This window comes from Bos mutus, chromosome 18 (genome assembly GCF_027580195.1).
Source record: "Bos mutus isolate GX-2022 chromosome 18, NWIPB_WYAK_1.1, whole genome shotgun sequence".
Taxonomy (NCBI): Eukaryota; Metazoa; Chordata; class Mammalia; order Artiodactyla; family Bovidae; genus Bos; species Bos mutus.
The window spans coordinates 10,265,686-10,288,635 of record NC_091634.1 but is presented as its reverse complement, the minus strand read 5'-3'; the positions used below and the strand labels follow the sequence as shown (position 1 = coordinate 10,288,635).

At 53.4% G+C, this 22,950-nt stretch overlaps 2 protein-coding genes across 4 annotated transcripts in view; both read left to right on the top strand.

Moving 5' to 3' along the window:
* The window catches only part of NECTIN2 (nectin cell adhesion molecule 2), a 34,121-nt gene extending 26,879 nt beyond the window's left edge, over window positions 1-7,242 (top strand). Inside the window, exons 6-9 of one of the 2 annotated variants that reach the window (XM_005900305.3) lie at window positions 649-802; window positions 3,914-3,977; window positions 4,124-4,210; window positions 5,073-7,242. In XM_005900305.3, the coding sequence (XP_005900367.2) occupies window positions 649-802; window positions 3,914-3,977; window positions 4,124-4,210; window positions 5,073-5,336 (569 nt within the window). In that variant the 3' untranslated portion in view covers window positions 5,337-7,242. The remainder of the gene's footprint in view (window positions 1-648; window positions 803-3,913; window positions 3,978-4,123; window positions 4,211-5,072) is intronic. The other variant, XM_070387551.1, reaches the window with a different exon arrangement.
* Window positions 7,243-9,972: 2,730 nt separating this feature from the next.
* TOMM40 (translocase of outer mitochondrial membrane 40) lies at window positions 9,973-21,502 on the top strand. 2 transcript variants are annotated; one of them, XM_070387553.1, is made up of 10 exons: window positions 9,973-9,991; window positions 10,287-10,566; window positions 11,295-11,362; window positions 11,932-12,024; window positions 12,874-12,975; window positions 14,039-14,144; window positions 19,158-19,280; window positions 19,425-19,501; window positions 19,610-19,712; window positions 20,847-21,502. In XM_070387553.1, exons 2-10 carry the CDS (start codon window positions 10,293-10,295, stop codon window positions 20,984-20,986), a joined length of 1,086 nt encoding a protein of 361 aa, XP_070243654.1. In that variant the 5' UTR covers window positions 9,973-9,991; window positions 10,287-10,292; the 3' UTR covers window positions 20,987-21,502. The 2 variants fall into 2 exon arrangements, with proteins under 2 accessions (XP_070243654.1, XP_005900368.1); XM_005900306.2 differs by lacking the exon at window positions 9,973-9,991 and adding an exon at window positions 10,026-10,184.
* The last annotated feature ends 1,448 nt before the right edge of the window (window positions 21,503-22,950 follow it).

Genomic DNA, 22,950 nt, shown 5'->3' with positions numbered 1-22,950 from the left:
GGATCGAACCCAGGTCTCCTGCATTGCAGACAGGCACTTTACCATCTGAGCCACCAGGGAAGTGTATATATATATATATAAATAATTGGTTTTGGGGGCTGTCCTGGGTCTTCATTGCAGTGCGTGGACTTCTCACTGTGGTGGCTTCTCGTTGCAGAGCACGGGGCTCTAGGCATGCAGGCTTCAGTAGTTGCTGCTTGGTGGCTCTAGAGCGTGGGCTCAGTAGTTGTGACGCACAGGCTTAGTTGCCCCGCAGGATGTGGAACCTTCCCGGACCAGGGATGGAACCCGTGTCCCTGCCATGGGCAGGTGGATTCTTATCCACTTTGAACGAGGGAAGTCCCCTACGATTACCCTCTATCGTTTGCTGTCACCTGGCACATTAGCTATTATGTCTATTTCTCTACTTGTGGCTTCCCTGCCCGACAAAACATTCGTCCCATGGGACTGGCGCTTTTGCATGTTTTATTCACCATTCTATCACACAACAAATGCTCAATGAGGATTAAGTGAATAAAAAGAATGTCATCTGCCCTTGGGAGAGGTGGTAGGCAGGCAGGTAGTGACTGGAGGGTGGGGTGGGACGGGGAATAAGGCCTTGTGTGGCTTCCTCCTGGAGACTCCCTCACGCTGTCCTCCTCCTTGCAGAGACACCCAACACAGCCGGAGCAGGGGCCACAGGGGGCATCATTGGGGGCATCATCGCCGCCATCATCGCTACTGCTGTGGCCGCCACGGGCATCCTGATCTGCAGGCAGCAGCGGAAGGAGCAGAGGCTGCAGGGGGCAGAGGAGGAGGAGGAGTGAGTGAAGGGTCCTAAGAAGTGGATGGGGAGGGGTCCCAGGACCGGGGTGCACAGGCTGGGGGAGGAGGCTGGGAGAAAGTCGTTGGCAATGGTTGTGACGCTGAAATGGCTCAGCTTCTCTGCACACCAGTGCCGAATCAAATCTCCAAGACAGAATTTGGGATGACTGGCAGGCTACTGTCCAGAGGGTCGCAAAGAATCATACACCACTGAATCGACTTAGCACGCACCCAGAAAAGAGTAGGTTTATTGCTTTGCCAGGCAAAGGGGGACACAGTGGGCTACTGCCCTCAGAACCCAAGTGTCCTAACTTGGGGAAGATATTGAGAAGTTTTAATAGTAATTATTCAAAGAGGGTGCGATCATCCCATGGACATTCTTCTGATGGGTTGGTGGTGAGGTAAGTAGGAGTCAGCAGCATCAAGCTTCAGGTCCAATTGGTCTGGGGTCTACATGCCTGTGGGCCACTTATCATCATTAATCAGTTGCTTCTCCCACCTGGAGGGGATTTCTTTATCTGCAGAGTAGTTCAAAGATATTGTTGTGTGTGTATCCATTAATAGGGAAACAGGACCTTGGCCCAAGGCTGCTCTTAACTGTTTCTCCCTGGTCTTGTATCTCCTGCCTTCCCTAAGTAACAACTGCTTAAATCTCCCCACTGGCACTCAGGGAAGGTCATGGAGGCTGAATGAAGGGTGTTTCCTATAAACAAAGAAATGGGGGACACAGAAAGGCCTTGTGCCCCAGGACCCCCACAGGACCCTGCACGGTATCAACTCTGTGAAACAGAGTGGTCCAAAATGACCAGGACTTAAATGGGGTGGAGAGGAGGGTTTATTTCCTAGAAATCATGGCCATGAAAACTCTGCTCTGTGATGTCATCAGAGTCCAGGTTCCTGCTATCTTGTTCTGCCTTCCCTTCATTCACATTCCAAGATGGCTCCCTTCTCTCTTATCATTGTCTACGTACAGGACAACCAGACATGGCCATCCTGGCCTCAAGGACCACCCTGCCTGCCAGTGGGAAGGGGAAATGGAAATAGAGGGCAGTCTTGTAAGGGAACCATCACATTCTCTCATTTCCCATTGGCCAGGGTCTAGTCACACGGCTGCCCTAGCTGCAGAGGAAGCTGGGAAATGTAGTCTTTATTCTGGGTGGCCACATGCCCAGTCAAAATCCGTATTACTGTGAAAAAAGAGGAATATTGGGGATATGAGGGGAAACTAGCTCCACTTCTCTCTGTAGAACACTTGTTATGAGAGGCATCCTGACATCTCTACAGCATCTTGTGGAGACTTGATAAGAGGCATCGTACTTGTGATCTCAATGAAGCCTCATATCCATTCATCCATTTGTTCATTCAGTAGGTAATTCAGAAAGTATCCCCGTGGGGCAAGGCCCTTAAATTTAGGGACACAATGATGAGACAGAACACTTAAAAGGTGTCCAAAAAAGGGCTTCTCTGGTGGTCCAGTAGTTAAGAATCCGCCCGCCCATGCAGGGGACATGGATTTGATCCCTTGTCCCACAGGACCCCACATGCTACAGAGTAACCAGTCCTTTGCATCACACATACTGAGCCCGTGCGCCTAGAGCCTGTGCTCTGCAACAAGAGAGGCCCATACACCTTAGGGGAGACTCAGCACAGCCAAATAAACAAATAAGCCTTTTAAAAAAAGTCCAAAAAATAATAAATTTCAAATGTAAATAAAAGATATCCACACACATCAACATATCGTATCAAGGAAACCTAGATTATCAGACAGAGCTAAGGATACACATCTTCTCAAAGAGGAAGGTTTTCAGGTTCAGAGAGCTGAAATCACTTGCTGAAATTTGTTCAGCAAGAAAGTTCTGGGGGCAAAATGCTTCTGATATAATGTGACCCAGTGTGTGTGAGGGGAGCACTTGTTAAAAATGCACCTTCCTGGGCTCACCCCAAACCTACTAAATCAGCACTTTCACAAGAAGGGCTTGGAGTCTATAGTATAACAAGCTCCCTAAGATGCACATGGAAGTTTGTGAACCAGTCTGAATCATCTAGTCAATGCAAACCAACAACCTGCTGATGTTCTCATCTTCTAAGCCTGTGAGACCCAGTGGTGTCTGAGATGGTGCTGGCCTTGAGCTCCTGGGGTTCACAGTCTGGAGAAGACAGATCCATCCCCAGACAACGACAGTCCAGGATGGCTAGGAATGGGCCAGGGAAGCTGAAGGAGCTGAGCGCGGCTACAGAGAGCACCTGACTCAGCCTAAAAGATCAGGGAGGGCTTCCTGGAGGCAGGGACATCTGAGCTGGGGATTGAAGGTGTAGTGAGCACCTGCCATTATTATATATACAGGATACTCTGGTCTGTGGGTGTGCAGAATGAGGGAATTTAATATAGTTTGGGCGACAGGAAAGCATTTCACTCATTCTTTTCATTCTCTTTTTAAAATTATTTCTTTGGCTGTGCTGGGTCTTCACTGCTGTGCCCCGGCTTTCTGCAGTCACAGTGAGCAGAGGCTACTCTTAGCTATGGTGCACAGGCTCCTCACTGTGGTGCCTTCTATTGCTGCAGAGCACAGGCTCTAGGTGCGCTGGCTTCAGCAGTTGTGGCCCATGGGTTTATTTGGCTCACGGCGCATAGGGTCTTAGTTCCCCGACCAGGGATCGAACCCGTGTCCCCGCAGTAGCAGGCAAATTCTTAATCACTGGACCACCGTGGAAGTTCTCATTCTGTCTTTCTCCAAATACGTCCTGATACTCCTCATCATGGGTTCTGGGAACACAGCACAAATCTCATTTTTCTCCCCTCACACTGTTCGCCGCGGGATACAATTGTTGAATGAGATCAGAAGTGATATTTCAAATACAAACTCAGTACGTGCCCCATTAGAGACGCATAGCTAGCTATGATCCTATAACAGGAACTCTGGCTCCTCCTGGAGAGTCAGGAGAACTTCCTGGAAGAAGAGAAATTCATGGAATGAGTAGGAGACAGCAGGGGAAGGGGAGGTGGGTGGTGGAAAAGGGAGATCAGGTAGAGGAAAGAGATGTGCAGTGGCTCTGGAATAGAGGGCTTCTCAGGGCTTAGCCTCCACCTGACTTACCTCCTACCCCACAGACTGGAGGGACCTCCCTCATACAAGCCACCGACCCCAAAGGCAAAGCTGGAGGAACCAGAGATGGTAAGCACTTTCCCTGGAGCCCAGGCTGCCCCCACCTCCCCACCCACCTTCCCCCACTGAGGCCAGGGCTGGAATTGGGAACTTGGGGGAAGAGGCTGTCAGGGTAGGGGGGTGGTCCTGACTTGTCCCTCTCTCTCCCATCGAAGCCCTCCCAGCTCTTCACCCTGGGGGCCTCGGAGCACAGCCCACTCAAGACCCCCTACTTTGATGCTGGTGTCTCATGTGCCGAGCAGGTAGGAACTCAGGAAAGGTCAAGGGTGGACTTGGGATCTGAGTTTAAGGGCCTCCTTACATAAGAGGAGGCTTCCCAGGTGGTGCTAGTGGTAAAGAATCTGCCTGCCAATGCACGAGATGCAGGACACTGGGTGGGTAAGACCCCTAGAGTAGGAAATGGCAACTCACTCCGGTATTCTTGCCTGGAGAATCCCATAGACAGAGAAAGCTGGCAGACCACAGCCCACGGAGTCCCACAGAGTTAGACATGACTGAGCACTCATACAGAATCTTACATAACAGAGCAAGGATTTAAAGGTTACAACTCAAGTTCAGGGCTGTATCTCTGGTCAGAGCTTAGAGGATTGAGATGTATTTAGGATTCAGTGAGGATGGTCATGGTTTTGAAAGTCCAAGGACAAGGGATGAGAGTTAAAATCACTCTATCAAAGAGGACCAGTTGAGTATCTCCATTTGCTGGATACTGTGCCTGGAGCTGGGACAAGTCACTCCCCTCAGTGGCCTCCTAGAGATCAGAGGTTGGATGTTGAGTTTGAAAACAAGTCGAGTTTCAGGGGTAGAGCTTAAGTTTAGGTCAAGATTGAATTCAAAGGCTCATGGGGAAAGACCAGGGTTTCAACGATCAAAAGAAAAGGAAAAGCTTAGGATCAACGGGGTAGGGTCCATGCCCTGGGCTTTGAGTTAAGAACCACCTACATGATTATCCCAATATCAACCCAGGGAACAGGGGGTGACATAGGGTGAGGTCTGGTCTGGTTGGCATGGGGAGACAGTGGTCAGGAGTTGAGGGTCATGGAGCAAACTGGGATTCTGTGTCATGCTCAAGAGGTAACCTTGGGCTCATTCCCTCCCCATTCCCAGGAAATGCCTCGATACCATGAGCTTCCCACCTTGGAAGAGCGGTCAGGGCCCCTGATCCTTGGGGCCACAAGCCTGGGGTCCCCCATCCTGGTGCCCCCAGGGCCACCTGCTGTGGAGAGGGTCTCCCTGGATCTAGAGGACGAGGAGGAGGAGGAAGACTATATGGACAAGATCAACCCCATCTACGATGCCCTGTCCTACTCCGGCCCCCCTGAGTCCTACCAGGGCAAAGGCTTTGTCATGTCCCGGGCCATGTATGTGTGAGCCACCGTGGCCTTGCCCTTTCACCTCTCATTTTTTTATATCTTAACTTTCGTCAGGGACCTAGGGTCCCTGACCTCGGGCCCAGCCACTGTCAGTCAGCACACATGCATCTCATCTTTGACTTCTATCTTGGTGGCTCCACTGTGACCTCTAATCAATGATCTCTGATTCAGAGAAATTGGCCATGACAATGGAAACCTGATAACCTTAGGAGGGGCTAGAGAAGGTAGGTTTCTGCACAAACTCTTACCCAAGGATTCACCAGACATAGATTATACCTCTCACAAAAAAAAAAAAAAAAAAGATTATACCTCTCACGACCCACGATCTCCAGACTCCTCCCAAATCCCAAAGAAGACCCCAGACCTGATTTTTCCTCAGGCAGTAACTCCTACTAGATATGCTGGGGTGGGTGTTGGGGACATCCTGCTGCTCAGACCTGAGCCCTCCAGGCAGCAGAGCCTCTGTCACCCATTCCCCACCCTGTCCCCTAAAGGTGGAGGGAGGGGATTCCCCAGCCCAAAGAGGAACTTCCCCATCTCCTCCCTCCTGCAGGCAGGAGTCTCAGGGTACTGACCCTTCTTCCCTGTGCCCCCAGTACCCCAATTCCTGTCTCCAGAGAATTAAGACCCAGCTCAGGGCTACATGGGGTGAGCCTCATGCAGAGTGTGCCTTGCTGATGCCAACCTTGGAAGAAGAATTTGCTGTTACTTTGAAGACTACTGAGTCCTTTTACTCCTGCCCAGTGGGATTGGACCCAAACATCTCCCTGGGGGTTGGGGGGAGAGTGGATCACCTGGGTTAGGGATAGGGGATGTGGCTGTTAATATAGCATTTCCTACAAAATATGAGTTTGTACTTACCAGATCTCAACTGGTGTTTTCTGTGCGCTGTTTAGGGGATAGGGGTGGAACATAATGGGTAATGAATGGGCGGCAGGGCAGGGTCCAGGGCTTGAGGGAATCAGTAGACTAGAAGTTAAGATAGGTTACAAACAAAAAGAAAAGGACCAAAGATATGAAAAAGATAAGTGAGGGGATAATGAGCAAAAATGCATAAGCCATGGTTAATGGAAGGAGCGGGAGGAGTCCAGGGCATAAGGAAAAATAATCTACAACAGCAGTATAATGGGTAATGGGCAGAAATAAACAGAACAAAGTAGAAATAGCAGTAACTAAGTACAAGGGGCAGGGGTATAATGATTAAGAGTACGCCAAAGGCAAAATTATGAATAATGTTTTGATAGGAGCTCAGGGCATGATGGGCAATAGATCTCAATGAATGAGCCAGGGGTCGGTCAGTTCAGTTCAGTTGCTCAGTCGTGTCCGACTCTTTGCGACCCCATGAATCGCAGCACACCAGGCCTCCCTGTCCATCACCAACTCCCAGAGTTTACCCAAATTCATGTCCATCAAGTCAGTGGTGCCATCCAGCCATCTCATCCTCTGCCATCCCCTTCTCCTCCTGCCCCCAATCCCTCCCAGCATCAGTCTTTTTCAATGAGTCAACTCTTCGCATGAGGTGGCCAAAGTATTGGAGTTTCAGCTTTAGCATCAGTCCTTCCAATGAACACCCAGGACTGATCTCCTTTAGAATGGACTGGTTGGACCTCCTCGAAGACCAAGGGACTCTCAAGAGTCTTCTCCAACACCACAGTTCAAAAGCATCAATTCTTTGGCGTTCAGCTTTCTTCACAGTCCAACTCTCACATCCATACATGACCACTGGAAAAACCATAGCCTTGACTAGATGGACCTTTGTTGGCAAAGTAATGTCTCTGCTTTTGAATATACTATCTAGGTCGGTCATAACTTTCCTTCCAAGGAGGAAGCGTCTTTTAATTTCATGGCTGCAGTCACCATCTGCAATGATTTTGGAGCCCAGAAAAATAAAGTCTGACACTGCTTCCACTGTTTCCCCATCTACTTCCCATGAAGTGATGGGACCAGATGCCATGATCTTAGTTTTCTGAATGTTGAGCTTTAAGCCAACCTTTTCACTCTCCTCTTTCACTTTCATCAAGAGGCTCTTTAGCTCCTCTTCACTTTCTGCCATAAGAGTGGTGTCATCTGCATATCTGAGGTTATTGATATTTCTCCCGGCAATCCTGATTCTAGCTTGTGCCTCTTCCAGCCCAGCGTTTCTCATGATGTACTCTGCATATAAGTTAAATAAGCAGGGTGACAATATACAGCCTTGATGTACTCCTTTTCCTACTGGAAAAGACATGGAACTAGTTTGTTGTTCCATGTCCAGTTCTAACTGTTGCTTCCTGACCTGCATATAGGTTTCTCAAGAGGTAGGTCAGATGGTCTGGTATTCCCATCTCTTTCAGAATTTTCCACAGTTTATTGTGATTCACATAGTCAACACTGAAATCAGATTGATTATATTCTTTGCAGCCAAAGATGGAGAAGCTCTATACAGTCAGCGAAAACAAGACTGGGAGCTGACTGTGGCTCAGGTCATGAACTCCTTATTGCCAAATTCAGTCTTAAATTGAAGAAAGTAGGGAAAACCACTAGACCATTCAGGTATGACCTAAATCAAATCCCTTACTATTATAGAGTGGAAGTGAGAAATAGATTTAAGGGACTAGATCTGATAGATAGAGTGCCTGATGAACTATGGATGGAGGTTCATGACATTGTACAAGAGACAGGGATCAAGACCATCCCCATGGAAAAGAAATGCAAAAAAGCAAAATGACTGTCTGGGGAGGCCTTACAAATAGCTGTGAAAAGAAGAGAAGCGAAAAGCAAAGGAGAAAAGGAAAGATATAAGCATCTGAATGCAGAGTTCCAAAGAATAGCAAGGAGAGATAAGAAAGCTTTCCTCAGCAATCAATGCAAAGAAATAGAGGAAAACAACAGAACGGGAAAGACTAGAGATCTCTTCAAGAGAATTAGAGATACCAAGGGAACATTTCATGCAAAGATGGACTCAATAAAGGACAGAAATGGTATGGACCTAACAGAAGCAGAAGATATTAAGAAGAGGTGGCAAGAATACACAGAAGAACTGTACAAAAAAGATCTTCACGACCCAGATAATCAAGATGGTGTGATCACTCACCTAGAGCCAGACATCCTGGAGTGCAAAATCAAGTGGGCCTTAGGAAGCATGACTATGAACAAAGCTAGTGGAGGTGATGGAATTCCAGTTGAGCTATTTCAAATCCTAAAAGATGATGCTGTGAAAGTGCTGCACTCAATATGCCAGCAAATTTGGAAAACTCAGCTGTGGCCACAGGACTGGAAAAGGTCAGTTTTCATTCCAATCCCAAAGAAAAGCGATGCCAAAGAACGTTCAAACTACAACACAATTGCACTCATCTCACACGCTGGTAAAGTAATGCTCAAAATTCTCCAAGCCAGGCTTCAGCAATATGTGAACCGTGAACTTCCAGATGTTCAAGATGGTTTTAGAAAAGGCAGAGGAACCAGAGATCAAATTGCCAACATCCTCTGGATCATTGAAAAGGCAAGAGAGTTCCAGAAAAACATCTATTTCTGCTTTACTGACTATGCCAAAGCCTTTGACTGTGTGGATCACAATAAACTGGAAAATTCTGAAAGAGCCAGGGGTATTGGAATGAATAAGGGAGAAATAGGGGCCACAGGCAAGTTGAGCAATAGACATAAAGCCTGATGCTCAATTAAGGTACAGCTAGAAGAATGCTGGAGGAATTCCCTGGTGGTCCAGCAGCTAAGACTCTGCAGCTCCCAATGCAGGCGGACAGGGTTCCATCCCTGGGCAGGGAACTAGATTCCGCGTGCTGCAACTAAGAATTCACAGGTCACAACTAAAGATCCCACATGTCTAGCCATGCAGCCAAATATTAATAGATACATACTTTTAAAAAAAAAATGTGGGAAATGAAAGGGCTAAAGGCGTAAAAGGGCTAAAGGTCGTACGGGCAACTAAGTTGAAATGAATGGAGCGGAAGGCATGATGGGTAATGGGATAGGAATGAATGGGCCAAAGATAGAAGCTTCAGTGACTGAGGCAAGGGTTGGGGGAAAGACACAGAAAGCATGATGGGTAACGAAATGGGTGGGCCTACGGCAACTGTCCCGTTAAATAGGTAAGAGGCATTGTGGGTAACAAGAAGCAGGACAGAGTTCACAAAACGGGTTAGAATTCTCCCCGTGGCACTGTGGGAAGGGCTAGCACTTCCGTCTCTCGGTCTCCGACTTCGGACTAGGGGGCCGCCCCTTTGCCGCGGTGCCTGGTGGGACTCGAGGCCTGACCTTGCAGCCTAGCAGCCTCTGCTGCGCAACCCATCTTACTCCGTGTCCCTTGACCCTCGCACGTTAGCCAATGAACACACAAGATGGCTTACGACACCAGGGTCCGACCCACTGTACCTGAAGGAGCCAATCAGAAAGCTGCAAAGGCCAAGGCCGACCAATTATCATTAACAACTTCGCCGCGGGGCGGAGTCGAAAGAGGGACGCCTTCGGGAATGGGGCGGGGGTGTTACGTCAATGGGCGGTGCAAAGTGAGCAGCACAGACCAATGGTGGGTGAGCCCCGGAACCCGCGGCACCGCGAGCCAATCGGCGTGGGCTCCCCAAGCCAATGGGAAGGGCACGGAGGTGTGCTGTGACCTGTCTGCAAGTGGAAACCAACAGAAAAGGACGTTCCAAATAGGTGGGTGGGACTCTCATCCATGACTCCAATAGTAAGGCCAGACCCTGCAGCTGGCGGGAGGACCTCAGGGCCCGCTAAACCAATGGGCTAGCTGGGGCGGGGCGACCGTGGCGGCGGCGGCGGCAGCGTGTTCGGTTGCGCGTGGCCCACGGGGTGGGAGCGGAGCCCGGACCGGGAGGAGGCGCTACCGCGCGTAAGAATTGGGGTTCTGAGCGGGGGGTTGGGGGTGTTGGCTGGAGACTCAGCCTGGAGCCTGCGAGCCTTGACCTCTGCCCTCTGACCTTTCCCCTTGCAGGCGACCATGGGGAACGTATTGGCCGCTAGCTCGCCGCCCGCAGGGCCGCCGCCGCCGCCTGCGCCTCCCCTCGTGGGACTGCCGCCACCTCCGCCCTCTCCTCCTGGCTTCACTTTGCCGCCACTCGGGGGCGGCCTGGGCGCTGGGGCTGGCACAGGTCGAGGTTCCGAACGGACCCCCGGGACTGCGGCTGCCAGCGCTGGAGGGACCGCGGACGATGGGGCCTGCGGCTGCCTGCCCAACCCGGGCACGTTCGAGGAGTGCCACCGGAAGTGCAAGGGTGAGGGGCTAGGGGCCTGGCAGGGGTGTGATGGCCCGGATCTCGGGGGAAGGAGGAGCGCACTGAGGACCTTGGGAATTGGCACGGACCATTGGAATCATTTAACAGAGCGTTAGGAGTTGACGTTGGGATCGAATAGTGCAACGTTGAACCTGGGGCTTAGAATGATGGGATCAAATGATGGAACCTCAGGATGGAATGCCGGAGCGGTACAGAAAAACCTGAAGGACCTCATGTGCCCCAGGAGTCGGCCAAGCCAGCCTCATGGGATCGGGAGGGAAACCGAGGCCCAAGGTCACACTGTCAGCAATGGGTCAGTGGGGGTGGAACCCAAGGCTTCTGGATCCTGGCTTGAAGTAATCGTGGTAGCGAAAGTGGTGGTGGGTTATTGAGCACTGTTCTGGCATTCAGTGTGTGTTAACTCATTAAATCCTTGCAGTATTTCTATGTGGTGAGCATCTTCAACTAACAGATAGATTTGACATGGATAAAATAATTTGCCTAAGGTCACACAAGTAGTAGATGGTGGCACTGGAATTTGGATGCAGGCAAAGGCTTTGGTCCTGAGCCCATCCTCTGGGCTGTTCTGCCTCTTTACCGGATGAGGTGCTTTGTGCAGTGTGCTGGTTGTGGGCTCCTGGAGAAGGGAGAGTGGGGACCATAGAGAAGAAAGGGATGAGAGATGGAGTGTGTGTGTTGAAGTGTGACAGCATTTTTCTCTCCTTCAGAGCTGTTTCCTATTCAGATGGAAGGTGTGAAGCTCACAGTCAACAAAGGGTTGAGTAATCATTTCCAGGTGAGCCTTTCTTGTGCCATTATTCTCCAGAGGTCATCCCAGCCATCCCTCTGCATCTGCACATACAGTCCTTTAGTGAAAGTGAAGTTGCTCAGTCGTGTCCGACTCTTTGCAACCCCATGGACTGTAGCTTACCAGACTTCTCAGTCCATGGGATTTTCCAGGCAAGAGTACTGGAGTGGATTGCCATTTCCTTCTCCAGTCCTTTAACTCCTCCTTAAAGATCTGGGCTCCTTGATACTTAAAGACACCAGAGACAGTGCCAGGCTGACCACTCAATTTGGGGGCAGTGGTAGGGTTTAGGGACCCGCCCCCGCAACCAACATCCAGGCAGGGATGAAGTACCAGGTATGCTCCCACACATCCCTTCTCTTGAGTGTCTAATCTAGTCAGGCCACACCTCCCAGTCTTCATCCCCTGCCATGCCCAGAGACGCCCTGACAGGGAAGTCAGATTGGCAAGCATCCCCCATCCCAAGCTGGAGGGGAGCTGACCTGGAAATGGGTTCGGCTGGGTTCCTTGGGGTGTGACCCACAGGCTCATCACCACAGCCCTCCCTCTTCTCCCAGGTGAACCACACAGTAGCCCTCAGCACAATCGGGGAGTCCAACTACCACTTCGGGGTCACGTACGTGGGGACGAAGCAGCTGAGTCCCACAGAGGTGAGGTACCTTTTGCCATTCATTCATTGTATCTTTCTTCCAACAAATAATGTAGCCGGTCAGTTGAAGAAAGCTGGGCTGCTGGTGGTGTGGGGAGGTGGGAACTGGGTCTCTCCAGGGTGCATCGAAACCTGGGTCATTCCTTCATCCTGACCCCCACTTCTCTGGGTGAGTCTGAGGACACCAGGGTCACCAGGCAGTGATGACCCATAGTGGGCAGGGCCGGGCTGCAGATCCTGCAGGCCTCAGGCCAAGCCAGGCATTTGAACTTCCACTAGGGGGCACTAGAGAGCCACGGAAAGATTTAAAGGAGGGGAAGATGCGGTGATATGAGTGCTTTGGAATTAGCATTTCTTAGGCTGTCTGCGGAAGCTGGGTTAGAAGAGCGAAGGCAAAACTAGAAGCCCAGAAGGAGGCTGGGGCAGGACACAGGTGGAGTTGGGGGCCTAAATTAGGTTTTTGCTTGTGTTAACTATTTCCATGCGATAAACTTACTTATTCAGCAAACCTTCAGGGCACTCCCCCCCATGTCCTGCCCATCTCTGTGCTGGGTGGTCCTGGGGACACAGCGGTAACTGAAACAGCCATAGGGGCTCACAGCCTAGTGGAGAAAGAGAATAAGCTTGTCCCCAGAGAGGAACAGTCCAGGGAGAGTAGGACTGAAACAGGGGAACCCAAAGGCTGAGCCCAGAGGAGAGCCTGACTCAGCCTCAGTGGTCTTAGAGGGCTTCCTGGAGGAGAGGACCTCATTCTAGGCTTTCCAGTCCTAGGCTTTTCACCAGAGCCCATCATGCATGTCCATCCCTGACGCTGGGCCTCTCACCTCTAACCCTGCCCTCTGCCCCACAGGCATTCCCCGTGCTGGTGGGTGACATGGATAATAGTGGCAGCCTCAATGCTCAGGTCATTCATCAGCTGGGCCCTGGCCTCAGGTCCAAGATGGCCATCCAGGTGAGTGGAAGGATGGAGTCGGCAACTCCCCAGCCTCCCTGAGCCCCAGGCTGCCCTTGGGTGTTGAAACCAAGAACTCAAGGCACAGTGCAGCCAAACAAACTGAACCATCAGAGTCTGGAGCAGAGAAAGGCTTATTGCAAAGATAAGCGAGGAATACGGGTGGCTGGTTCTCTACAGACCAAACTCCCGCCTAGTTTTCAGGGCATGAGTGAATGAAGTCGCTCAGTCATGTCCTACTTTTTGCGACCCTGTGGGCTGTAGCCTGCCAGGCTCCTCCGTCCATGGGATTTTCCAGGCAAGAATGCTGGAGTGGGTTGCTATTTCCTCCTCCAGAGGATCTTCCCGACCCAGGGACTGAACTCAGGTCTCCCGCATTGCGGGCAGACTCTTTACTGTCTGAGCCACCAGGGAATCCCAGTTCTCAGGGAAGGGCTTTTAAAGGCAAACTGGGGGCAGGGTGCTGCAGGATGTATGACTTTCTTCTGGTTGGTCAGTGGTGAGGCCGCAGGGTGGCTGGTGTGCCAGGCGTCTTGTGCTCAGCTGGAAGTTACCGTCCTCCTCCTGGGTGGAGGCCCCAGCATGTCCTCGACAGGAGCTAGGATTCCACCTTATCATGGCACTGTTGTGCTGTGCTTAGTCATTGAGCTGGATCCGACTTTTTTCGACCCTTTGGATTGGAGCCAGCGAGGCTACTCTGCCCATGGGATTTTTCAGACAACTTTTCAGAAAACTGGAGTGGGTTGCCATTTCCTCCTCCAGGGGAATCTTCCTGACCCAGGGATCAAACCTGTGTCTTCTGTGGCTCCTGCATTGCAGGCGGGTTCTTTACCCGCTGAGCCCTAAGAGAAGCCCTCACTGCACTTTTGTGTGACTATTTCCTTTCTTTCTGCTTTCTCTCTCTTCTCTGATGAGTAAATGGATCTGCCCTCGGGGAAGGTCTAGGAGGTGGAAGCCTTTTTCCTACAAACAAGAAGGGGAGGCCACTGAAAGGCCTTTTGTACCGGCAGGCCCCAGGGGGTCCTGCTCAGTTTCACCCTCATACTTGGCCCTCCCCCCACAGACCCAGCAGTCGAAGTTTGTGAACTGGCAGGTGGATGGGGAGTACCGGGGTTCCGACTTCACAGCAGCCGTCACTTTGGGGAACCCAGATGTCCTGGTGGGTTCAGGTAAGAGGCACAGGGCTTGGAAGGTGGTCAGACCCCATGCCCAGCAAATCCATTTCTCCCTCTGACCCTCCTTTTATGCCATCCAAGAAATGGTTTCAGGGACAGGTGTGACTTCAGAACACAGAGCATCAATTAGGTCTTGTAGCCTCGTGGGGGAAAAAACAGGTTCAAGTCCCAGCTCTGCCGCTGGGTTCACTGCAATTGGGGGCGGGGGGTGGGGGAGCGCTTCCATCACCCTCATGGGCCTCAGCTTCCTCATTTGTTAAAATCGGATTGCCTCACAGGGTTGTCGAGCAGGTCATGTGTGGAAAGTCTCAAATGGGGTCAGGCATGTGACGGGTCCCAAGGAAATGAGCTGCTGCATCACTCCTGGGGCTCTGGGGTTGCTCGGGGGCACAGATTGACCCCAAGGCAGGCGGAGTCCACGTGCAGCTGAGGGGAGGCAAGTCAGTCTGCAGTGGAGGGTGACAAGGAAGATTCCTGTTTGGGTTGGCTCGGGGGCAAGGACCTGCTGACTAATGTCTGTACTTCTGGTCTCTCCTCTCTGCTTCCCCCTTTTTTATTTTTGTCTCTGGGCATCTGCCTTTGATTTCTCGACATTGATTTGATGTTTCTTGACTATGAATCATATATTCCATGTCCAGAGGATATGGTGATGAACTAAGGAAAACTAAGTCTGTCTTCTGGACATTCTAGTGGTGATTTTTATATTATGTATATTAAGGGAGGCGTGCATACGTGCTAAGTCACTTCATTCTTTTTGAACTCTTTGTGACCCCATGGACTGTAGCCCACCAGGCTCCTCTGTCCATGGGAGAGTCCAGGCAAGAATACTGGAGTGGGTTGCCATGGCCTTCTCCAGGGGATCTTCCCAAACCAAGGTCTTAAATCTTATATAAGACCCAGGATCTTATATCGGGTCTTATAAGACACCTGAACCCAGGTGTCTTATATCTCCTGCGTTGGCACGTAGGTTATTTATTACTAGCGCCACCTGGGAAGCCCCTGGAACCTTCCATTCTAGAGACACGAGTAAAGCAGATGGGTGACGGAGCCCTGTGGAAAGATGGTGGCGTCGGGAGGGGCTGGTGGAGTCTTGAGAGAAGGCCTCATTACATAGGTGATATCTGAACGAAGACTGAAGGATGTGAGGGAAGGTGCCAAGCAGATATGTGGGAAAAGAGCTTTTCAGCCGGAAGGAACAGCGAGTGCAGAAGCCCTGAGGTACGACCCTTCACTGGAACATCGAGGAGGACCGGAGCTGTAACAGATGAGGAGGAGGGCAAGTGGTAGAAGTCAGGGTGGCAGGGCTGAAACATAAAGCTCTGGAGAGCTGAGTCTGAGGCCACAAGAGGGTTTTGAAAGGGACAGGATCGTCCACCGTAGCTTCTGACAGGACCTCTTGTGCCCACGTGTAGAGACCAGGCCACAAGGGGGCAGCGGAGGGGGTAAGTGGAGGTCTGGGGGTCTGGATGAACGTTGAAGGCGGAGCAATAGTATTCGCTGCTGGATTCCGTGTGGGAGATAAGAGGGAGGTCAGAGTTGAGAAGTCAGCCTTTTTGGGGGGCGGGGTGGGGCTTGACCCACCAGAAGGGTAGAGTTGGTGATTCCAGATTCTTGTGCCTGCTGTTAGCTCTATCAGGAAGAGCAGGCTCTTGGGCAGTGAGTGCAGCGTGAAGGCACCCAGCACCTGGAACCCTGCTGGGAACAGAGTAGGCGCTCAGAAAATAGCACGTGAAGGAGTGAGCAGCGGTCACCGCAGGTCCTATTTCCCACCTGGTGCCCTTTGCCAGGCCCTCGGAATACTGTGCGCACCCAGGCCTTCACCCAGTCACTCAAGCCAATAGGGATTGGCTCGTGCAATCCTTCACAGCCCTGTGGGGTGGCGCTGCCATCATCCCTGTCTGATTGAGGCCCAGAGAGGGCAAGTACTTCCCCAAGGACACACAGCGAGGCCACCTCCAGAGTCCACGGCACCAGGCCCCCCGCCCCTGCAAACACCAGCATCGGCCTCTCTTGCTCCTCAACACTGGCCTCTAGGTCTTTCTTCCCTGGAGCCCAAGGCCACCAGTGCCACTCTGGTCCCTTCCTCCCCTCAAGCACCGATCAGAACTTCTGGGCCCAGGGCAGTGCTGAGTATATGAGTAGTTACTCATGTAATTATTCATGACCACTGACAGTGGTGCTCCACCCATTCTGAGCCTTGGTTTCCTCATCCATCTCAAAGACACAGTCACAGCAAGTGCACCTTGGTGAAGGAATCAGTGGGCGGACCGTCAGCCCCTTATGGGACCAGACACAGCTAGTTAGGTTCACTGTGGGAAGGGTCTCTGGGCCACCCCACAACAGGCAGGGGGATTGGGGTTCTCACAGGTGAGGAAGGAAAGGTCTGGGGTGAAATCGGCCCTGCCCCAGGATCGCACAGCGAGGAAGCCAAGGGCCTGGCGTTGGAACCATGATCGAGGCCTAACGAGGAGCTCACGGACTACCTGGTCCCCTCCCCTGGCCTCAGCTCCTCCTCTGGGGCCTCGGCTTTGTTCTGAGCACCCCGAGTGTGTGCCCACCCTGGGACACACACAGCCCCTCCCTGACCAGTAGCCAAGACACTTGCCTTGAGACAAATAATCACAGTGACTGTGTTACTGTTGGGAGAGGTCCAGGTTGCTGTGAGAGCTTACAACAGGAGGGCCCAGCTCGCCTGGAGTGACGAGGACAGTGTCTCTCGATGCCAGTGTCTAGACCGAGGAGGGTGAAGAGAAGGGCAGCGCTCCCAGAGGAAGGCTGTGTGGCCAAAGCCCCGGGGAGCGCGGCGTGGGGAGGGCAGGAAGCTGTTCTGTCGGGCCCCAGCCAAGAGCCCGCTGTGTACCCCCTCCCCAGGGGGCCAGGTGTGGCCCCTGCCCCGCAGGTTTCAGGAAAGCCGCACTCCGCCCCTTGTCCGAGGCCACCTCTTTGCTCTGAGACCTATAATAGGTGTTCTTTTCCTTCTCGTGGAGTTTTGAACTCAGTGGGTTCTCACTCCAGGCACTCCATCCTAAAGGAGATCAGTCCTGGGTGTTCATTGGAAGGACTGATTTGAAGCTGAAACTCCAATACTTTGTCCACCTGATGCGAAGAGCTGACTCATTGGAAAAGACCCTGATGCTGGGAGGGATTGGGGGCAGGAGGAGAAGGAGACGACAGAGGATGAGATGGCTGGATGGCATCACCGACTCGATGTACATGAGTTTGAGTGAACTCCAGGAGTTGGTGATGGACAGGGAGGCCTGATGTGGTGCAGTCCGTGGGGTCGTAAAGAGTCGGACACGACTCAGCAACTGAACTAAACTGATCTGAAGGAGATGGAGGTGCTAGAAAGGGCAGGATGTTCAAGAAAAAGGCCTGTGAGGAGATGAGGACTGTGCAAGGACTTGTGAAGCTCTTGGAGGAAGTCTGTTTGAAAGGTGGGGATGAACCACAGGGGGCTTTGCCCCCGTGTCCTAAGAAGCCAGGGTGTCCTTGATGCTGGGGTGTCATGGCAGGTTCTGAGCAGGGGGAGCAGGGTCGAGTGTGCGCTTTAACAAGATCCGTCTGCGTGTGAGCTGCTTGGAGAGGATGAGACTGGGGCAGGAGGCCAAGGAGGAGGGTAGGGCTTGGGAACCAGAGGGTGAGGCAAGCCAAGGAAATGGGGGGTGGGAGAGGAGTTCGGGGTCTCGAAGCCCTCAGTCTGAACCATGACCAGAGACTCCTGAGTTGAAGTCCCTGTGTGACCCCTGGATGGTCACTTTTCTCTCTGTGGGCCCAAAGTTCCCCTTCTCTTGGGACAGAGGCTGCTCTTGTCCAGAGGTGTGCTGGTGATGGCTTAACAACCAGCTGGCGGAGGAGGGGCCAGGAGGTGGGTCAGTGTCACCCACTCCTGAGGAGAGGCCAGCCCCAGCCTGCCCTGACCGCAGCCGCCCCCAGTGGCAGCCCCTGCCTGGGTGTGCCTGAAGACGCGAGCAGGTCCCATCCTGTCCTCCCGGCCTGCCCGCCCCCTCAGGCCAGTCCCCACTCGGCGCCGCTGATCCCTGTCCAGGGAAGCATCTGCACGCCTGCGCTTTCCTTGTCCTTGCCGGTCCCCACCTCCTTCCCTCCTGCCCCGGTCTTCCCCATTCTTGCTGGGTGTCCATCTCTAAGCTTACCTCACTGGTCCTCACCTGCTCCGTCCTTCAGGTTGGGCGTCTTCAGGTCCCGCCATCCACCTCCATCTCTGATCGCTTCCCCGTCTCTACAGAGGTGACTCTTGCTTTCCAGTTCTCCGTCATCACCCCCTCTGCCTCTCTTCCTGGCCCTTCCCCTCCGCAGTGATCACCTCTGTGGTGTCCACCCTCCTGGGCTCTCAAAGACAGACAGTCTCAGTCCTTGGGCTCGAGGAATTCAGCCCGGCGGTGGAGTGGGTGGTTAGCAAACACTGAGGGGCCCTCAGAGCCATCCTTGCTGCCGAGGGGCCCGGGAAGTGGACTTCCGCAGGTCGGGTCTCCGTGGCGGCTGGGCCATGGCCGTGTGCTGAGCATGCCTTGTGCACACCACGCCTGCATCCAGCGCTCTGCTCTTCCTCAGAGTCTTGCGAGGTGTCCCGCTCACGGAGAAGTGGTGCCAGTGGCCCTCGGTTACCCCAGCAGCAAGTGCTGGGGCTGGGACTTGAACCCAGGCTGTCTGGCCCCCCACAGTGTGCTCTTGCCTACCGGTCGTGGCGGCAGGGTGGCTTGAAGCCTGTGTTCAGGAGATGGGGAGCCCTGGACTCTACCCCTGACATGTCCTGTGACCATGTGGGAGCGACTTGACTCCTCACCCTCTGCAGCCTCCTGTGTAAAGGGAGGTGAATGCAGAATAGATGAGGTCCCGGGGGCCGTGAGAGGCTGACCTCAGAGCCCTGTGAACGGCCCTAGCAAGGAGCCCAAGTGGGAGGCCCAGGGAAGCGGGAGTCCAGTCTGTGCCTTGACTGGGTGGAAACTAACCACCAGGCTCAGAAGTCATGACTCCACCTCTCGCCTGCAGGGATCCTCGTGGCCCACTACCTCCAGAGCATCACGCCGTGCCTGGCCCTGGGCGGAGAGCTGGTCTACCACCGGCGGCCCGGGGAGGAGGGCGCCGTTATGTCGCTAGCTGGGAAATACACATGTGAGCCTGGGGGCCCGGAGCCCTGGGACTATGGGAGGAGGGGCTGGGGGCTGGGGGCTGGACTCCTGGGTCTGAGGGAAGAGGGGCAAAACCTGGGCCCTTGGCTGCCCAAGCCCCCTTGGTAACCCACCTGCTCTCTTCCAGTGAACAACTGGTTGGCGACAGTAACATTGGGTCAGGCAGGCATGCATGCAACGTATTACCACAAAGCCAGTGACCAGGTAAGCCCATTTAGGGACTGGCTGTCTGGGTGTGGGGTGCCTAGGACTGGCATGCCTGAGGGTCCAGCCTAGGAGGCTGACTCGTGTGTGTTGCCCTGGCCCCTCCAGCTGCAGGTGGGTGTGGAGTTCGAAGCCAGCACGAGGATGCAGGACACAAGTGTCTCCTTTGGGTACCAGCTGGACCTGCCCAAGGCCAACCTCCTCTTCAAAGGTACAGGTCTCCCTTTCCTTATGTGAGAAACAAGCAAGAGGTGACTCAGCTCTGAGTGGGGTACAGGCCAGAGAAAATGGGAGAGGGTAGCATGCTGGGCCCCCAAATTACCCAGGAATGCTTGTTAAGAGGGTGGGTGGGTGCCTGGGCCCCGAGCTTTGCAGGGACCATCCCCACCCCATCCAGTAGCCCTCCAGCAGTCTGCATGCATGGCCCTTGCTTTTCTTTTTCTCGTGCATGGAAGGCAAGTTGGAGCGCAGCCGGCCTTGCCCCACTGTCTCACCTTACGGAGGCTCCCTGGTCACAGCCAGACCCACACACAACCTTCCCCCAGGCTGACTGAGTCTCATCTTAAGTTTCTCCTTGCGCCTCAGTGGCTCTCGGGTTTGGGGTGTGTGGAGACCACCCCAGAAAGGCCGCTTCAGTGGCCCTGGTTCAAGGCTTCTAAAGGCAGCTAGGGGAAATCCCTGGTGGTCCAGTGGTCTCACTCTCAACTGCTGAGGGCCCGGGTTCAATCCCTGGTCAGGGAACTAAAATCCCACATGCCATGCAGTGTGGGCAAAAAAATTTTTTTTAAACAAAAGTAGCCAGGAGGCCCAGGGAGAGGTGTTTGTTTTGCCTCTGAAACCTGCCTTAAGTCCTCACTCTGCAGTCAGCCCTGGGTCTGAGGCTGCGTTTGGACTGTAGCTTCTCTGCTCCCCTTCAGCGAGTCCTTGAGCTCCATTGGGTACAGACGGCAGCGGGCACTTTGCACACTCATCAGGTCCTGGGCATGAGCCCTAGAGATTTCAGTCTCTGATTCAGCAGATACTCAGCACCTGCTCTGTGCCCAGCTGGGGACACAACAGTGACCAGGCTCCCCCCACCCAGTGGGGGTGTCACTCACAGTGGCAGGGACAGGCCCATCCACACAGAGCAGCGACCTGGTGTGGACAAGACTGGGATTGGGAGGGTGGTCCACGGGGTGGCGGGGTGGCCGAGGGCTTCTGGAGAGGGGGTGGGTCACGGAGCTCAGAGCTGAAGCACTTGGGGGCGTGAAGAGGGCTCCGGGTGGTGGGGACAGTACGGTCAGCGGCCTGGCCGGTGGTTTCTGATGTGTCGGGTGAGGCTCTTCACACAGCTGTCCACCCACAGGCTCTGTGGACAGCAACTGGATCGTGGGCGCCACGCTGGAGAAGAAGCTCCCACCGCTGCCCCTGACACTGGCCCTCGGGGCCTTCCTGAATCACCGAAAGAACAAGTTCCAGTGTGGCTTCGGCCTCACCATTGGCTGAGCCCCCGCAGGCCCCGCCTTCCTCGCCCTTTCTCCTTCTGATCCCACCTCCACCTCCCCCTGCCACGGAGGGGAGACCTGAGCCCCCCTCCCCCTCCCTTCCCTCCCTCCTCGGGGGTCAGGGGGCAGCGGAAAGGAGGGGACCCATCACCCCAGCAGCTGAGGGGGGATTCTCCGAAGGACGGGCACGGCAGGACGTGGAGGACAAGGGGCCGAGTGCCCAGTAGTCTTGGAGTCCAGGAAGCGATTCTGGAGTCAAGGGGCCTATGGGATTCTGAGCACCAGGGGCAGAGGCGGCCAGACAACCTCAGGGAGGTGTTGGGGTGTCCCCGTTCCCCCGAAATGGCCAAATGGGCCCAGCCCCAAGGGGGCAGCAAGGAGAGGTGCGTCCCCAGTCACCCCGCCCCTGCCCACTTTCCCATCCACCCCTCGGTATAAATCATGTTTATAAGTTATGGAAGAACCGGGACATTTTACAAAAAAAATAAAAAATTAAAAAAATACACATGGAAAAAAAGAAATGGGAGGCCTCTGTTTTCCTCTGTCTGTGGCCCATTTTGTCCGGCCTGGACCTCCCACAGTGGCCCATGGAGGGCAGGGAGTCCAGCCTGGTCACTGGCCAGAGCCCAGACCAGAAAGGGGAAGGGCCTGGCCCAGGGTCACACAGCCGCCCTGTGACCTTCCCAATGAGGACATCACAGGTCTTCCCTCCCTGGGAGGGTGCAGCCTGTGGTCACAGCCTGGCCTGGCCAGCAAGGCTGCAGAAGACTTCGTCCCAGTGAACTGAAGCGGGTGTGGGGAAGCAGTGTGCTGGGACCCCGTCTTTCCAGGCTCCAGAAGGGGCAGGGGCTGAAGGGGTGGTAAGACTTGGTTATAATAGAAGGTCAAAGCTTTCAAGAAACTTCAGGAAGCTTTTGAGCACCTGGAAAGAGTTTGGAATCATTTAGTTCTCATGGGGTGGGGGAGGGGTGGGCTGGAGTCTGACTCATGGGCCGGGAGAGAGGGTGGGGGCGTCAGTTCTGCACCCCTAGGGCTCGGGCAAGCTGACATTGCTAACCCCTCTCCAGACAGGGGAACTGAAAGTTCATCTCACACACACTGTCTGGGCAGGGAGGCTGCTGGCCCGTGATGACCCTTTATAGCCCAGAGAAGCCGCTCCACCCACTTCCTGCCAGCACCTTCTGAGGCCAGAGCACACAGGCTGACAGCAACCCAGGACAGGCTGGCATTGGGGGTCCCTTCTTGGGACCAGGCATCCAGCCTCCCAGCCCCACGGAATCCAGTAGTCCTCACCTCCTTAAAGGACCAGGAGTGAATCCCAACTCCTCCAGTTCTTCCAGGGTGACTTTACCATCCACCTTAACTCTGAATCTCCTCTTGAAAGAGGAAAGTGGACAAAGGGGACTCCACCTTGGCTGTGGGACTCCATTTTAGACTTATTGTGAACCTTGGACTACATGCCTGGGTGCTCTCCCAGTGGACTTTGAGCTATGTGCCCGGTATCTATGGAAACAACATACTAACTGAAAAACAGACCCCGGATAAAGTCTCCAGGACTGGTACCTAGACTTCCCATCACTGAAAAGAATGTACTAATCTACCCCAGAGCAAAACAAATTATCTCCACAATACCTATTGATATATGTCAGCCTCATTAGCTGTCTGGACTAATATATGAATCATGATTTAGCCCCTTTACATTATCCAGGCTAGTTTCCAGGAATTTGGGGAGGTGGATTTGAGCACGTACACTTATGATATATAAGATTGTCACAAAAATTGGCCGGGTCCTTGGCTAAGAGGAGACTCTGCCTTGGACCCACTGGTGTAATAAACTGCACTCCACTATTTGCGTTGTCCTTCTGAGTGAGTTTGCTTCCTGGAGAGCATGGCTACAACATTTTCGGTGCATTGGCCGGGAAGCGCCTCACTTTGAGGAGACAAGTCCCATTTGGAGCTACTCCG

Bases quoted from the DNA above. Each gene is read 5' to 3' on its own strand.
- TOMM40 (XM_070387553.1), top strand. From the start codon at position 10,293: ATGGGGAACGTATTGGCCGCTAGCTCGCCGCCCGCAGGGCCGCCGCCG. The intron at 11,363-11,931 runs GTGAGCCTTTCT...CTCTTCTCCCAG, and splicing joins GGTTGAGTAATCATTTCCAG to GTGAACCACACAGTAGCCCT. The intron at 19,502-19,609 runs GTAAGCCCATTT...TGGCCCCTCCAG, and splicing joins ACCACAAAGCCAGTGACCAG to CTGCAGGTGGGTGTGGAGTT.